This window comes from Panthera onca, chromosome B2 (assembly GCF_046562875.1).
Source record: "Panthera onca isolate mPanOnc1 chromosome B2, mPanOnc1 haplotype 2, whole genome shotgun sequence".
Lineage (NCBI taxonomy): Eukaryota > Metazoa > Chordata > Mammalia > Carnivora > Felidae > Panthera > Panthera onca.
The window spans coordinates 1158245-1176397 of NC_138343.1; the positions used below are offsets into that span (position 1 = coordinate 1158245).

An 18153-nucleotide genomic window follows, 5' to 3' on the forward strand; every position below is an offset into this window, starting at 1 on the left:
AGACAGAAACACACCAAGGAGCTAGCTTCTTTTATTCAATGTGTTTGATTTGGTTTGGTTTGGTTTTGGTTGTAATTTTTTAATTTTTAATTTATACTTTATTTTATTATTTTTTTTCTTCCTCCAAAATTACAAGATGGAGTAATTCACCCCAAAAGAAAAACAGGAATAAATGATGGCTAAGGATTTAATCAACACAGATATAAGTAAGATATCTAAACTAGAATTTAATCCATGATTATAGGAATACTAGCTAGGTTTGAAAAAAACATACAAGATACCAGAGAATCCCTTTCTGCAGAGATAGAAGAACTAAAATCTAGTCAGGCCAAAATTTAAAACACTGTATCTGAGAGGCAATCTCAAATGGATACCATGACGGCAAGGGCGAACAAATCAGAGCAGGAAATCAGTAATACAGAAGATACAATTATGGATCATAATGAAGCAGAAAAAAAGAGGTAAACAAAGGCAAAACATCCCAATACAAGACTTAGAGAACTCTGTGACTTACTAAAAAGGAATAACATCTGAATTATAGGAGTACCAGAAGATGAAGAGAGAGAAAAGAAGCACAAGGTTTATGTGAGTAAATTATAGAAGGAAACATTCTTAATCTGTGGAAGGACACAGATATCAAAATCCAGGAAGCATAGAGGACTCCCATTAGATTCAACAAAAATAAACCATCACCAAGGTATATCAGAGTCAATTCACAAAATACACAGACAAGGAAAGAATCAAGAAAGTAGTAGGGGAGAAAAGTTTCCTCACCTACAAGGGAAGACAGATCAGATTTGCAGTAGGCCTATCCACAGAAACATGGCAGGCCAGAAAGGAGTGTCAGGATATATTCAAGGCACTGCATTGGGAAAATATGCAGCCAAGATTTTTTTACCCAGCAAGGATGTCATTCAGATTAGAAAGAGAGATAAAGACTTTCCCAGGCAAGCAAAAACTAAAAGAGTTCATGACCACTAAACCAGCCCTGCAAGAAATTTTAAGGGGAACTCTGAATAGAAACAAAACAAAACAAAAAATTAAAAAGACCAAAAACAACAAAGATTAGAAAGTACCAGAGAACATCACCAGATACACCAACTCTACAGGCAACACAATGGAACTAAATTCATATCTTTCAATAATCACTCTGAATAAAAGTGGACTAAATGCTCCAATCAAAAGACATAAGGTATAAGAAATGATGGGAAAAAAAAAAAAAACAAGATCCATCTATATGCTGTCTTCAAGAGACTCATTTTAGACCTAATGACACCAGTAGATTGAAAGTAAGGGGATGGAAAACCATCTACCATGCTAATGAATGCCAAAAGAAAGTCATAGTGGTCATACTTATCAGACAAACTAGATTTTAAAACAAAGACTGTAATAAGAGATGAAGGGCATTATGAATAAGGGGTCTATATATGAAGATTTAACAATTATAAATATTTATGCCCCCAACATGAAAGAAGTCAAATATACAGATCAATTAATCACAAACATAAATAAAATCATTGACAACAAAGCCTTAATAGTAGGAGACTTCAACACCCCACTTACAACAATGAACAGATAATCTAAACAGAAAATCAACAAAGAAACAATGCCTTTGAATGACACACTGGACCATATGGATTTAACTGATATATTCAGAGCATTTCACCCTAATGCAGCAGAATACACATTCTTCTCAAGTGTATGTGGAACATTCTCCACAATAGATCAAATACTGTGACACAAATCAGCCCTCAACAAGCACAAAAATATCAAGATCCTACCCTGAATATTATTTGGACCACAATGCTATGAAATTTGAAATCAACCACAAGAAAAAACTGGAAAGACCACTAATATGTGATGCTTAAAGGACATCTTGCTAAAGAATTACTGGGTTAACCAAGAAATGAAAGAGGAAATAAAAAGTACATGGAAGCCAATGAAAATGAAAACATGACAGTCCAAACACTCTGGTATGCAGCAAATATAGTCACAAGAGGAAGTGTATAACAATCCAGGCTTTCCTAAAGAAGGAAGAAATGTCTCAAATACATGACTTAACCTTACACCTAACGGAGAAGGAAAAAGAATAGCACATGGAAGCCAAAACCAGCAGAAGAAGGGATATAATAAAGATTAGAAATCAATGATATATAAATCAATGGTAGAGATATCAAAAGAAAAAAAACCAGTAGACAGAGCAACAAAACTAGGACTTGGTTCTTTGAAAGAATTAACAAAATTGATAAACGTCTAGCCAGATTTATCAAAAAGAAAAGGGAAAGGACCCCAAAAAATAAAATCACAAATGAAAGAGGAGAGATCACAACGAACACCACTGAAATACAAACAATAATAACAGAATAGTATGAGCAATTATATGTCAAAGAATTTGGGCAATCTGGAAGAAATGGTTAAATTCCTAGAAACATACAAGTTACCAAAATTGAAAGAGAAAGAAATGAAAAATTTGAATAGACCCATAATCGTTAAAGAAATTGAATTGTTAGCTAAAATACTCCTAGAAAAAAAAAAACATAAAAACAAAAAAACAACAGTTCAGGGCCCAATGACTTCCCAGAGGAATTCAACCAAACACTTAAATAAGATGTAATACCAATTATTTTGAAGCTGTTCCAAAAATAGAAATTAAAGGAAAATTTACAAACTGAGTCTACAAGGCCACCATGACTTTGATTCCAAAACCAGACAAAGACCCCACCAAAAAGGAGAATTACAGACCAATTTCCCTGATGAACACAGATGTGAATATCCTCAACAAGATACTAGCAAATCGAATACAAAAGTACATTAAAAGACTTATTCACCATGATCAAGTGATATTTATTACTGGGCTGCAGAGGTGGTTGAGTATTCACAAGTTAATCAACGTGATACATCACATCAGAACAAGAACCACCTGATCCTTTCAATATGTGCAGAAAAAGCATTTGACAAAACAGCATCCCTTCTTGATTAAAAAAAAAAAAACTCAAGAAAGTAGGTATAGAAGAAACACACCTCAACATCATTAAGGCATATACAAAAGACTCACCACTAATATCATTCTCAGTGGAGGGAAACTGAAAGCTTTCAGGAACACAAGGTTGTCCTTGGAACACAAGGCTGCCCATTCTCACCACTGTTGTTATACCTAGCACTGGAAGTCCTAGCCTCAGAAATCAGACAACAAAAAGAAATAAAAAACTATACAAGTTGTCAAGGAAGAAGTCAAACTTTCACTCTTCGCAGATGACATAATATTCTACATGGAAAACCCGAAAGACTCCACCAAAAAACTGCTAGAACAGAAATTCAGGAAAGTGATGGGATATGAAATCAAAGTACAGAAATTGGTTGCGTTTCTATACATCAATAACGAAGCAGCAGAAAGAGAGATCAAGGAATCAATTCCATTTACAATGCACAGAGAACCATAAGATACCTATGAAGAAAGTAACCAAAGAGGTAAAAGATCTGTACACTGAAAACCATAGGCCACTTATGAAAGAAATTAAAGGAGACACAAAATAATGGAAAAACATCCAATGCTAATTATTTAGAATAACAAATATTGTTAAAATTTCTATACTACGCAAAGCAATCTACACATTCAATGCAATCTTTGTCAATATAACACTAGTAGTCTTCACAGAGCTAGAACAAACAATTATAAATTTGTATGGATCCAGAAAAGACCCCAAATAGCCAAGGAAATGCTGAAAAAGAAAAAAAAAAAAAAAAACTAGAGACATCACAATCCCGGACTTTAAGCTGTATTACAAAGCTGTAATCATTAAGACAGTATGGTACTGGCACAAAAACAGACACAGAGATCAATGGAATAGAATAAAGAATCCAGAAATTGACCCAAAACTGTATGGCCAACTAATATTTGACAGAGCAGGAAAGAATATCCACTGGAAAAACAGTCTCTTTAACAAATGGTGTTGGAAAACCTGGAGAGCATTGTGCACGAGAATGAACCTGGACCACTTTCTTACACCATACACAAAAATAACTTCAAAATGGATGAAAAACCTAAATGTGACAGGAAACCATCAAAATCCTAGAAAAGAACATCAGCAGCAACCTCTTTGACCTCAGCCTCAGCAACTTCTTACTAGACATTTCTCCAGAAGCAAGGGAAACAAAAGCAACAATGAACTACTGAGACCTCATCAAAATAAAAAGCCTCTGCACATAGAAGGAAACAATCAACAAAACAAAAGGCAGCCTATGGAATGGGAGAAGATATTTGCAAATGACATATCTAATAAACGGTTACTATCCAAAATCTATAAAGAACTTATCAAACTCAACACCGAAAAAAAACAAATAATCCAGTGAAGAAATGGGCAGAAGACATGAAGAGACACCTTTCTAAAGAAGACACCCAGATGGCTAAAAGACACATAAAAAGATGCTCAACATCACTCATTATCAGGGAAACACAAACCAAAACCACGATGAGATACCACCTCACACCTGCAGAATGTCTAAAACCAACAACTCAGGAAACAGCAGATGCTGGCGAGGGTGCAGAGAAAGGGCAACACTTTTGCACTGTCGGTAGGAATGCAAACTGATGCAGACACTCTGGAAAAAAGTAAGGAGGTTCCTCAAAAGTCTAAGAATACAACTACCTCACAATCCAACACTCGCACTAGTAAGTATTTACCCAAAGGATAAAAAATACAGATTTGAAGGGGCACATGCAGTCTCATGTTTATAGCAATGCTATCAAAAATAACCAAACTAGAGAGAGCCCTAATGTCCATCGACTGATGAATGGATAAAGAAGAGACTATTTATGTATATAATGGAATATTACTCAGCCATCAAAAAGAATGAAATCTTGACATTTACAATGATATTGAAGGAGTTAGATGTATTACACTAAGCAAAATAAGTCAGAGAAAGAAAAATACCATATGATTTCACCCATTATAGAATTCAGGAAACAAAACAGATGAACATATGGGAAGTCAGGCGGTGGGGAGAGAGAAGAGAGTGAAACAAACTACAGGAGACTCTTAATAATGGAGAGCAAACTGAAGGTTGATGGAGGGAGGTGGGTGGTGGATGGGCTAGATGGGTGATGAGTATTAAAGAGGATGCTTGTGATGAGTACTGGGTGTTGGTATGTAAGTGATTAATCACTGAATTCTACTCCTGAATCCAATATTGCACTTTATGTTAACTAACTGAAATTGAAATAAGATAAATTTTAAAAACAAATAAATAAAACAAAAAGAAAACTCTAATGAGATACCCCCTCAAACCGTTCCAAATACCTAAAATTAAAAACATAAGGAATAACAAGTGTTGGCGAGGATGCAGAGAAAGGGGAGCCCTCTTACACTATTGGTGGGAATGCAAACTGGGGCAGCCACTCTGTAAAATAGTAGGGACGTTCCTCAAAAAGTTAAAAATAAAATAATTCAATAAAATAAAATATCAATAAAATGATACAGCAATTCCACTACTATTTAACCATGAATACAAGAACACTAATTCAAAGGAATACATGCACCCCAAAGTTTATAGCAACATTATCAACAGTAGGCAAACAATGGAAGCATCCAACATGCCCATCAACTGATGAATGGATAAAGAAAATGTGGTTGTGTGTGTGTGTGTGTGTGTGTATAAATACAGTGTGTAATGGTATATATACACACACATACACAATGGAATATTACTCTACTACCAAAAAGAATGAAATCTGGAGAGAAAGAGCCAAGATGGCAGAACAGCATGGAAGTTTTTTGTGTGTCTCGCATCCATGAAGTACAGCCAGACCAACACTAACCCATCCTGCACACCTAGAAAACTGATTGGAGGATTAACACAACAATCTGCACAACCTGAAGCACAGAATTCAGCAGGTAAATGGTGCGGAGAGGTGAATTTGGGGAGCAAGAAGCCATGGAAGGTAGGGAACTACTTTGTGGGGGGACAGAGGATGGAGACTGGGGAGAAGGGGTGAATGTGGGAAAAGCACCCCTCCCCAAAAGCTGCTGGAGAGAAAGTGGAAAATTGGAAACAGCTGCAGGGACTAAACTAAAAAGGGAGAAAGGAGAAAGGAAAAAGGAGAGGGTTTAAATTCCATTAAGACTGTAAACAAGGGGAGTGCAAAGGCTGCAACTCTGCAGCTCCATACCTGGCAGTGCTCTGGTGGGAAAGGCAAATCCCCAGGAACAGAGTGGGGTCCGGGAGGTTCTCAGGCCACATGGGGAAAAGCGGTTCCACTGCTGAAAGGACATTTGGTAGAGACTGTTGAAGCCACCTGGTCCCAGCAGCCCCCAGAAAATGGCCACATTCGTTGGTGCTGGAACAAGGTCCTTAAGGGTGAAGCCTGGTGCCAGATGTGTGTTGTAATTTTCCATAATCCCTGAAACACTGCTGCTACACTATCTCACGAACTTTTTCTGGGGCGGGCTGGCACCTGGACGCAGTCTCAGGGCACCGGCAACAGCAGGGTCTGGCAAGAGTTCTTGGGTGCGGCCGGCATTTGGCCTTTGCTTGGTGAGACCCTCCCACAGAGGGGCGGGAAGGATCAAAGCTGCAGTCCTTCGGGAATAAGGGGCTGGAGAAAACAGCCGCATCTGATCAAAACTTGGGAGAGAAGTACTGCCTGGAGCCCGGTCACGGAGAGTGAAAAAGCGGTGAGTGGACAAAAGCTGAAGACAGAGGAAGGATGCGAGGTTGCTGATTCGGGAGAACAGACTGGGGGCTGGGTGGCGTCATTTTCACCATTCCCGCGCATGTGCATACGCACCTACTAGCACCGCAACAATCAACGCCATTAGGCTAGCAGCGCCATCTACTGGAGAGCAGAACTGTTACACCGAGCCCCAACCAACTGGGCCAACTTCGCTCTTCAAGAATACAAGTCTCACCGCCGGGTTAATTTATGGACTATACAGAGCTACATAGACTGACTTCTAAGGGAAAACAAAGCAATTTCAATACTACTTCATCTTTTATCAGGTTCATCTATTCAATTTTCTTTCTTTCTTTTTCTTTTTTCTCTTTTGCAATTCTTTTTCTTGAATAAAGAGATAAAATTCGTTTTTATTTTCAATTTTTATTGAAATATTTTTCTTTAATTTTTATTACTATATTTTTTTTACTTTTGTGTATTTTTTTCAAATTCTACCTTACCTCCATCATTTTATTTTTGTCTACTTCAGTGTATTCAACTTATCAAATTTTCAATTTCCTTTTTTTCTTTTTCTTGTTTTCTCTTTTTCATTTCTTTTCTTTTTCTTCAATGTAGAAAGAGAAAAACTTCATTTTTACATTCAATTTCTATTAAAATATTTTATTTAATTTTGTTACTATATTTTTTGCTTTTGTGTAAATTTTTTCAAATTCTATTTTACTTCCATCATTTTATTTTAGTCTACTACAATGTGTTCCCTTTTTCAAATTTTAAAACGATTCTTTTTTTTCTTTTCTTCTTTCTTTTTTTACCTTTTTTCTCTTTTTCATTTCTTTTTTCTTAAATAGATAAAAAGAAAAAAATCATATTTATTTTTACTTTTTATTAAAAATATTTTTCTTTAATTTTTTTTCTACTATGTTCTTTACTTTTGTATATATTTTTTCAAATTCTATTTTACCTCCATCATCTCATTTTAGTCTACTTTGGTGTATTCATTTTTTCAAATTCTCAAAACAATTTGTGTTTCCTTTTTTATTCTTTACCCCACCCCGTTTTTTTCCTCTAATCTGTCAAACCACTTTCAACACCCAGACCAAAACACACCTAGGATCTAGCATCATTTATTCGACTTGTGTGTGTGTGTTTACTTTTTTAATTTTAATATTTTTTTTAATTTCAACTTTTCTACCTCATTAATTCCTTTTCTCCCTTCAAAATGACAAAACGAAGGAATTCACCTGAAAAGAAAGAGCACAAAGAAACGACAGCCAGGGATTTAAGCAACACAGATATAAGCAAGATTTCTGAACCAGAATTTAGAATCACGATAATAAGAATACCAGCTGGAGTCGAAAATAGATTAGAATCCCTTTCTGCAGAGATAAAAGAAGTAAAAAATAGCCTGAATGAAATGAAAAATGCTATAACTGAACTTCCATCACGGATAGATGCAGTGGTGGCAAGGATGGATGAAGTAAAACAGAATCAGCGATATAGAAGACAAACTTATAGAGAATAATGAAGCCGGGAAAAAGGGAGATTAAGGCAAAAGAGCATGATTTAAGAATTAGAGAGATCAGTGACTCATTAAAAAGGAAAAACATCAGAATCATAGGGGTCCCAGAAGAGGAAGAGAGAGAAATAGGGGTAGAAGGGTTATGTGAACAAATCATAGTGGAAAACTTTCCTAACCTGGGGGAAGATACAGACACCAAAATCCAGGAAGCACAGAGGACCCCCATTAGATTCGACAAAAACAGACTATCAACAAGGCATATCATAGTCAAATACACAAAATACTCAGGCAAGGAGAGAATCATGAAAGCAGCAAGGGAAAAAAAGTCCCTAACATTGAAAGTAAGGGTATGGAGAACCATCTATCATGCTAATGGTCAACAAAAGAAAGCTGGAGTAGCCATACTTATATCAGACAATCTAGACTTTAAAATAAAGACTGTATCAAGAGATGCAGAGGCATTATATTATAATCAAGGGGTCTATCCACCAAGAAGACCTAACAATTGTAAACATTTATACACCAAATGTAAAAAAGCCAAATATATAAATCAATCACAAATATAAAGAAACTCATCAATAGTAATACCATAATAGTAGGAGACTTCAACACCCCACTGACAGCAATGGAAAGATCATCTTATCAAAAAATCAACAAGGAAACAATGGCTTTGAATAACACAATGGACCAGATAGACTTCACAGATATATTCAGACCATTGCATCCTAAAGCAGCGAAATATACATTCTTCTCCAGTGCACATGGAACGTTCTCCAGAATAGACCATATACTGGGACACAAATCAGCTCTAATTAAGTACAAAAAGATAGAGATCATACCATGCATGTTTTCAGACCACAATGCTATGAAACTCGAAATCAACCAAAAGAAAAAAAATCGGAAAGGTAACAAATACTTGGAGACTGAAGAACATCCTACTAAAGAAGGAATGGGCTAACCAAGCAGTTAAAGAGGAAATTAAAAAGTATATGGAAGTCAATGAAAATGATAACACCACAACCCAAAACATCTGGGACGCAGCAAAGGCGGTCATAAGAGGAAAGCATATAGCAATCCAGGTCTTCCTAAGAAGGAAGAGAGATCTCAGATACACAACCTAACCTTACGCCTTAGGAGCTGGAAAAAGAACAGCAAATAAAACCCAAAACAAGCAGAAGACAGGAAATAATAAAGATTAGAGACAAAATTAATGCTATCAAAACCAAAAAGAAGAAAAAAAAAACAACAGTAGAACAGATCAATGAAACCAAAAGCTGGTTCTTTGAAAGAATTAACAAAATTGATAAGCCACTAGCCAGTTTGATCAAAAAGAAAAAGGAAAGAAGCAAAATAAATAAAATCAAGAATGAAAGAGGAGAGATCACAACCAACAAAACAGAAATAAAAACAATAATAAGAGAATATAATGAACAATTATATGCCAATAAAATAGGTAATCTGGAAGAAATAGACAAATTCCTAGAAACATATACACTACCAAAACTGAAACAGGAAGAAATAGAAAATTTGAACAGACCCATAATCAGTAAGGAAATCGAATTAATAATCAAAACTCTGCAAAAAAACAAGAGTCCAGGGTCAGATGGCTTTCCACAGGAATTCTACCAAACATTTAAGGAAGAGTTAACACCTATTCTCTTGAAACTGTTCCAAAAAATAGAAATGGATAGAAATCTTCCAAACTCTTTCTATGAAGCCAGCATTACCTTGATTCCAAAACCAGAGAGAGACCCCTCTAAAAAGGAGAACTATAGACCAATTTCCCTGATGAACATGAATGCAATAACCTCAACAAGATTTTAGCCAACTGGATCCAACAATACATTAAAAAAATTATCCACCACGACCAAGCGGGATTTATTCCTGGGATGCAGGGCTGGTTCAATATCCACAGAATAATTAACGTGATTCATCACATCAATAAAAGAAAGGACAAGAACCATATGATCCTCTCAACAGATGCAGAGAAAGGTTTTGACAAAATACAATATCGTTTATTGATAAAAACCCTCAAGAAAGTAGGGATAGAAAGAGCATACATTGAGACCCTAAAAGCCATATATGAATGACCCAATGCTAATATCCTCAATGGAGAAAAACTGAGAGCATTCCCCCTAAGGTCAGGAACAAGACAGGGATGTCCACTGTCACCACTGTTATTCAACATAGTATTGGAAGTCTTCGCCTCTGCAATCAGACAATGCAAAGAAAAGGCATCCAAATAAGACAGTAGGAGGTCGAACTTTCACTATTCACAGATGACATGATATTCTATATGGAAAACCCTAAAGATTCCACAAAAAACTGCTAGAATTGATTCATGAATTCATCAAAGTTGCAGGATATAAAATGAATGCACAGAAATCAGGTGCATTCCTATACACCAACAATGAAGCAACAGAAAGAGAAGTCAAGGAATCGATCCCATATATAATTGTACCAAAAACCATAAAATGCCTAGGAATAAATCTAACCAAAGCGGTGAAAAATCTATACACTGAAAACTATAGAAAGTTTATGAAAGAAATTGAAGAAGACACAAAAAAAACGGAAAAAGATTCCATGCTCCTGGATAGGAAAAAAAATATTGTTAAAATGTTGATACTACCCAAAGCAATCTACATATTCAATGCAATCCCTATCAAAGTAATAACAGCATTCTTCACAGAGCTACAACAAATAATCCTAAAATTTCTATGGAACCAGAAAAGACCCCAAATAGCCAAAGCAATCTTGAAAAAGAAAACCAAAGCAGGAGACATCACAATCCCAGGCTACAAGCTATACTACAAAGCTGTAATCATCAAGACAGTATGATACTGGCACAAGAACAGACACTCAGATCAATGGAATGGAATAGAGAACCCAGAAATGGCCCTACAAAGTTATGGCCAACTAATCTTTGACAAAGCAGGAAAGAATATCCAATGGAATAAAGACAGTCTCTTCAGCAAGTGGTGCTGGAAAATTGGACAGCGACATGCAGAAGAATGAACCTGGGCCACTTTCTTACACCATACACAAAAATAAATTCAAAATGGATGAAAGACCTTAATGTAAGACAGGAAGCCATCAAAATCCTTGAGGAGAAATCAGGCAAAAACCTCTTTGATCTTGCCCACAGCAATTTCTTACTCAACATGTCTCTGGAGACAAGGGAAACAAAAGCAAAAATGAACTACTGGGACCTCATCAAAATAAAACGCTTCTGCACAGCAAAGGAAATAATCATCAAAACTAAAAGGCAACCAACAGAATGGGAGAAGATATTTGCAAACGACATATCAGATAAAGGGTTTGTATCCAAAATCTATAAGGAACTTCTCACTCAACACCAAAAAACAAATAATCCAGGGAAGAAATGTGCAAAAGACATGAATAGACACTTCTCCAAGGAAGACATCCAGATGGCCAACTGCCACATGAAAAAACTGCTTAACTTCACTCATCATCAGGGAAATGCAAATCAAAACCACAATGAGATACCACCTTACACCTGTCAGAATGGCTAACGTTAACAACTCAGGCAACAACGGATGTTGGCCAGGATGTGGAGAATGAGGATCTCTTTTGCATTGTTGGTAGCTATGCAAGCCGGTGCAGCCACTCTGGAAAACAGTATGGAGGTTCTTCAAAAAAACTAAAAATAGAACTACCCTACGAGCCAGCAATTGCACTACTAGGCATTTATCCATGGGATACGGGTGTGCTGTTTTGAAGTGACACATGCACCCTCATGTTTATAGCAGCACTATAACAATAGTGCAACAATAGCCAAAGTATGGAAATAGCCCAAATCTCCATCGATGGATGAATGGACAAAGAAAATGTGGTGTATATATACAATGGAGTATTACTCCACAATCAAAAAGAATGAAATCTTGCCATTGGCAACTACATGGATGGAACTGGAGGGTATTATGCTAAGTGAAATTAGTTAGTCAGAGAAAGACAAAAATCATATGACTTCACTGATATGAGGACTTTAAGAGACAAAACAGATGAACATAAGAAAAGGGAAACAAAAATGATATGAAAACAGGGAGGGGGACAAAACGGAAGAGACTCATAAACATGGAGAGCAAACTGATGGTTACTGGAGGGGTTTGGGAGGGCAGATGGGCTAAATGGGTAAGGGGCGTTTAGGAATCTATTCCTGAAATCATTGTTTCACTATATGCTAACTAATTTGGATGTTAATTTTTAAAAATAAAAAAAGAACAAAAAGAATGAAATCTTGCCATTTGCAATGATATGGATAGAGCTAGAATGTGTTTTTATAAGCTAAATAAGGCAGTCAGAAAAGAATATAATTTGTCATATTTTGGAGTAAGAAAGAAAACAAATGAACATGGTGGCAGTGAGAGAGGCAAACTAGGAACCAGACTCTTAAGTATAGAGAACAAACAGATGATTATTAGAAGGGAGGTCGGTAAGGGATGGGTGAAATAGGTGATGAGCATTAAAGAGGGCACTTGTGATGAGCATTGGGTATTGTATGTCAGTGATGATTCACAAAGTTCTACCTGAAACCAATATTACACTGTATGTTAACTAAGTGGAATTTAAATAAAAACGTGGACAAATTCTTGTATATTAAAAAAATCTATGAGGGATAATCTATAAATGAACATAGGTCCTAAAGAAACTGACATTTAAATCCCCCAGAATCATTTCTTCAAACTTGCTTTATTCCAATTGTATCCTATTTAAAATTAGTGTTTATGTTGGGAAATTAAATTAGTTTATTTCAAAACAAACCTAATAACATACAGGACTTGTTACCACCCTCAGTTCAGTAAGTAATTAACCATAATAAGAAGCATTTCCATGGCGATCCCTCCCAAGGAACTTTCTCTGTTAGCTCATCTGGGATAAACACATATGGCCTGTTTGAAAACAATGCCCAAGAGTCTGGAGCACATACTATAAATATCACACCCGGAATGCAGTCTCCATATTTTATGTACTACTGTCTTCCTAACCCAAGTGTTTTCTCTTCAGCAGCATTGTTGCAAATGAAAAACAAACATTTCTGAAGCCAATTCTTAGATACCCATCTGTGTTTCTCTGTCCTTCTCTGAAAATTTGAGATACATGTATTCTTCCAAAATTCCTTTTTATCAAGTGATATTTACCAGAATAAGGTGAGTAAAAAAAAAACTTGTTTTAAAGTGCCCATTCTTAGGGATGATGGTAATGTATGTATATCACAGTACCTAATATACATAAGTAAAGAGAAAGCATTTCATTCAGGAAACGTTTTCTAGACTTTGGAAATACCTCATTTCATGGCTCTAGAATGCAAGTAGATTCCTCTTGGTAATCAGTCCTTCTCAGGGTCTCACACCAACAATGTGTGATGAAGATGATGTATGAATAAAACAAAAATGGGTGAAAATGTGATTGAATATGCAAAGGAGATGTCAAAAGGAATGAAGTCTGGCAGTTTATTAATGTGACTTTAAGCATTCATAATGTGACTATTTAAGGATAAATAGACCTCTATGCAGTAAAACAGTGATGAAAAGTCAACGGAAGTTAGAAGATCCAAAAGTCATGAATCCAAGAGCTAACAATAATTAAGTACCATGAGAATGACATGGAAAGATTATAAATATAGGATAAAATTATAAAGTTCAATCAAGAGTGAATTTCAGTGATTAGAACATTGCATAGTATCCCTAGGGAATTATCTAAGGAAATAAAGGAGGCCCCAGGCTGGTCACCATCACAAACAAAACTAGCTTCTGAGATGAGTAAAGTGAACAAAATCCCAAATAATATGAATTTAATAAAATTGTTGTAAGCATACCTGACTCCTTAAAATTAGATACAATTAACTATGGAAGAATTCACGGAGGCTCAAGCCTGAAATTACTCCTTAAAAAATTGAACAGTATTTCATGACAGAAAAATCTAAAAGGTGGGTGTAGCCATTAGTAGACAATAAGGATCTTAATGTACAATTATTTAATAATGTGTGTGGAACACAATTTTGGAATATTTATTTTAGCAACATATGATTTTATGTCATATCCCATCTAAAACATAGGATTTTCGGGGTGCCTGGGTGGCTCAGTCGGTTGAGTGTCTAACTTCAGTTCGGGTCATGATTTTATGGTTCATGGGTTTGAGCCCCGCATTGGGCTCTGTGCTGACAGCCCAGTGCCTGCAGGCTGCTTCAGATTCTGTCTCTGGCTCTCTCTTCCCCTCCCCTGCTTGTGCTCTCTCTGTCTCTAAAATAAACATTTTTAAAAATTAAAAATAAAAAATAAAACACACGATTTTCACCTGAAAAACAACTTAGGCCAACATGTGTTCCTAACACAATGCACTCATGTTACATCTTGAAAAATGTCAAGGTCGAATAAGGTGTAGGAGAAACATCTTTCAGGAAACATCTCTAGACAACCAATGCTTTCTTTGGAATATTGAATCTCTGAAATCATAGTTTCATTATCTCAGTACATCATTTAAGGAATTGATTGCTTTTCAATCTTTAGAATCTCCCTAGTTATTCACAACAATCTTTCATTGAATGATTAACAGTATCCTAAATGAATGATTAACAACTTTCTAAAATCTGGATACTAAAATTTCCTCTCAAAAGGCCTGGGAAAGAGTACTAAATGATTTAATGGATGCAAAGTGCTTACTGAAGCTTTCAGTAAACAGGTCTTATTAAGGATTACTTGGAATTATTATCATTTAATGGTTATCGGTCCACTTCTAATCTAGGAATAGTTTGTAATCAAAGGACAACATTCACATCTTAGCAATGATTTGTTTTTTAAGTTTTTATTTAAATTCCAGTATAGTTAACATAGGGTGAGATATTTGTTTCAGGTGTGCAATATAGTGATTCATCACTTCGTTACAACACTCGATGCTCCTCACCACAAGTTCAGGGAGTCCTGGCTGCAACATCTGTCACCCCATCTATCGCCAGGGTTTGATTAAACTGATCTGGCTGGGTGGGCAGGTGTCCCCTCCTCCATTCCTCTCCATGTGCATCCCTCCCAGAGTTGTATGCTGGGTCAAAGAGGATGGTCTTCCCCCTCATAGAGGAGGACCATTCTTCTGTTAAGGGTGTATGAGTAGCTGTGCTCCCTGCTGGTATCTCCAAACAAGCTCTCAAGCTGTGAGCTTTGTGAGACACCCACAGGATGGCTTAGAGGATTTAATGAAATACGGAATGTGAAAACTGTACTTTGTGACCATACAAGGTGATGTTACCCTTAAACCACTAACTCACTGGTGAGGTAACCTAGAATTTGTCAGTGGAATACCTCATAACCATAATCATGATCTATCTTATCCTACAGAAGATTCTAGATACTGTGGAACAGTTTACCACCAAAGGAAAGAATATTATAAATAAAATAATTTATTACCCAGTTAATCTTTCCAAAATACTGCTTTACTCAGCTATATAATTTTGCTGTTACAATGTGCCTCTTATCTTAAAAGGAAAGGAATATGTAAAATAATTTGGGGATATAGGCAAGCCTCTGGTCCTGACTGAATTGGAATATAGACTTTCCTCTTGAAACCAGTTCTCTGAGTTAAAAGTTGGATTGGTAGCTACATGAAATCAAGTGGATCACTAACAACCATCCAGTTTCATATAAAAACAGAATGATAAGCCCACTTGATAAAGGAAATAACTACTAGATAAATAAACTAAAATTTAATTAAAAAACAAGTGCTCAGTTTTAATGAAGTTCTTATGCAAGAAAATATACATCCGAAAATTAATTCTTTAGCATGGGAAACAGATGTCATAGCTCATCTCTCTCAGTGCATACTTCAGGAAGCTGACATTTCTTATTACTTATTTCCAAAATACTAAGATAGACTTGTTTAAAACCTACCTTCCTACTCCCCATAGGGATGATATAACTATTCAACACTGGTTGAGTGTGAACAAGACTGTCATGGTGAGTATTAGTGCTCTGGCATTTCTTCTCCTTCTTGGGCATCAGTGACCTCAAGACCTTCACCGCTCATAACATTTCAGTAATCCCTTGCATTGGTGTCTTCTAGGTCCATGCCACATCCACTCTATCAGACACTCAGTGACAGAAACCAATGAACTACATTTTAACGACCGCCTCCGATGATTTTTATGCAAGCAAGCCAAGTTTGAAAAACCTGATTTGGAGTTTCCCAAATACAAGATGCTCCCACTTTGCTTTTAACTCTCCCTGTAACACAAGGGGATAGTTATCGTCATCCTTGCTCTACATTCAGTTTCAGAATGGTCAGGTTACTTGTCTAAAGACATCACCTCTATTCTGTAGTGAGGGAAAGTAAGTCACTGGTGCCAGATCCTGTTTATTGCTTCCCTCACAAGCGACTATGACCCATCTTCTGTGAGTGGATGGTGGACGCAGTTCCCGTAACGCTTCCAACCTTTTCTGCCACTTCTCTGCTGTAGGTAAAATCAGGTGAAGATGGCGGCACAATGAATAACAGCCATCCTAAAGAGTTTGTTCTACTAGGCTTTGCAGATCGTCCTTGGCTGGAGCTTCCTCTATTTGCTATTCTTCTTATAACATACCCCATGGCCGTGGTAGGAAACACAGCCATCATTCTGGTGTCCAGGTTAGATGCCCGTCTGCACAGCCCCATGTATTTCTTCCTCACCAACCTCTCCTTCCTGGACATGTGCTACACCACAAGCATCGTCCCTCAGATGCTGTTTAACCTGGGAAGCACCAAGAAGACGATCAGCTATGTGGGGTGTGCAGCTCAGCTTTATTTCTTCCACACAATGGGGGGCACAGAATGTCTGCTTCTGGCTATTATGTCTTTTGATCGCTACCTGGCTATCTGCAAGCCTCTACACTACACCCTCATCATGAACCCACGCATCTGTATCCTGCTGGCATCCACTGTGTGGTTGACTGGAATCACGTATGCTGTCTCAGAGGCCACTGCTACCTTACAGTTACCACTGTGTGGACTCAATAAATTGGACCACTTGCTGTGTGAGATTCCTGTTCTGATAAAGGCTTCCTGTGGAGAAAAGGCTGCTAATGAGCTCACACTCTCTGTGGTGTGTATTTTTATGTTAGCTGTCCCGCTAGGCTTAATTCTTGCTTCCTATGCTTGCATTGGACATGCCGTATTTAAAATTAAGTCTTCTGAGGGAAGGAAAAAGGCCTTTGGAACATGTTCCTCCCATCTCATTGTAGTTTTCTTGTTTTATGGTCCAGCCATTAGCATGTACCTTCAGCCCCCCTCCTCCATCTCAAGAGACCAGCCCAAATTCATGGTGCTCTTCTATGGAGTAGTGACCCCTGCGCTGAACCCTTTTATCTACACCTTGAGGAATAAGGATGTGAAGGGAGCATTAGGCAACCTAGTCAGTGGCATTTTTGCATCGAAGTGACAGCTGAAATTATTTAACAGTTACAGAAGGTTAATAGGGTTTTCTCTAGTAACTCATTCTTGTCTCCTGTTTCCGCAAATCTCATGTGAGAGCGTCTTGCAGAACATATGTTTCTGATAGTCAAAATAATGATGTTAGGCAACAAAGATACCTGACTATATGCACCACTAAGTGCACTGTTTGTAAATGCATTAAAAATAATTCCACTGTGGTTGGTACATACTGAAATACTAACTTTATTAAGTAATAAATATGTAATAATATAAATTAAAATATAAACTCATTCGTTCAAACCAATCATAAAACTGCACAGCAACTACTCATCAGTGGACTTTCTATTAGAGCATCACCTGAGAAGCATTTCATCACTCTCTGCCACATTAGCCCATGTCTCAATGGACAGCTAGGCTACACTATGAATTCCATGTGGGGCATCCAACACTTTAGTACAACCACGAGTCTCCTACGTGTATCATCTTCCATTATGGAGACATGATTGCTTCTTGAAAACTACAGTGTGACTCCTGATTAACAAACAGGTGT

At 36.9% G+C, this 18153-nt stretch overlaps 1 protein-coding gene across 1 annotated transcript; it reads left to right on the top strand.

Moving 5' to 3' along the window:
- The first annotated feature begins 16680 nt into the window (after positions 1–16680).
- LOC144616231 (olfactory receptor 2B6-like) lies at positions 16681–17610 on the top strand. Its single transcript, XM_078446408.2, has one exon. The coding sequence runs from the start codon at positions 16681–16683 to the stop codon at positions 17608–17610; it is 930 nt and encodes a 309-aa protein (XP_078302534.2).
- Positions 17611–18153: the final 543 nt, after the last annotated feature.

Coding starts and splice junctions, on each gene's coding strand:
- LOC144616231 (XM_078446408.2), top strand. CDS start 16,681: ATGAATAACAGCCATCCTAAAGAGTTTGTTCTACTAGGCTTTGCAGAT.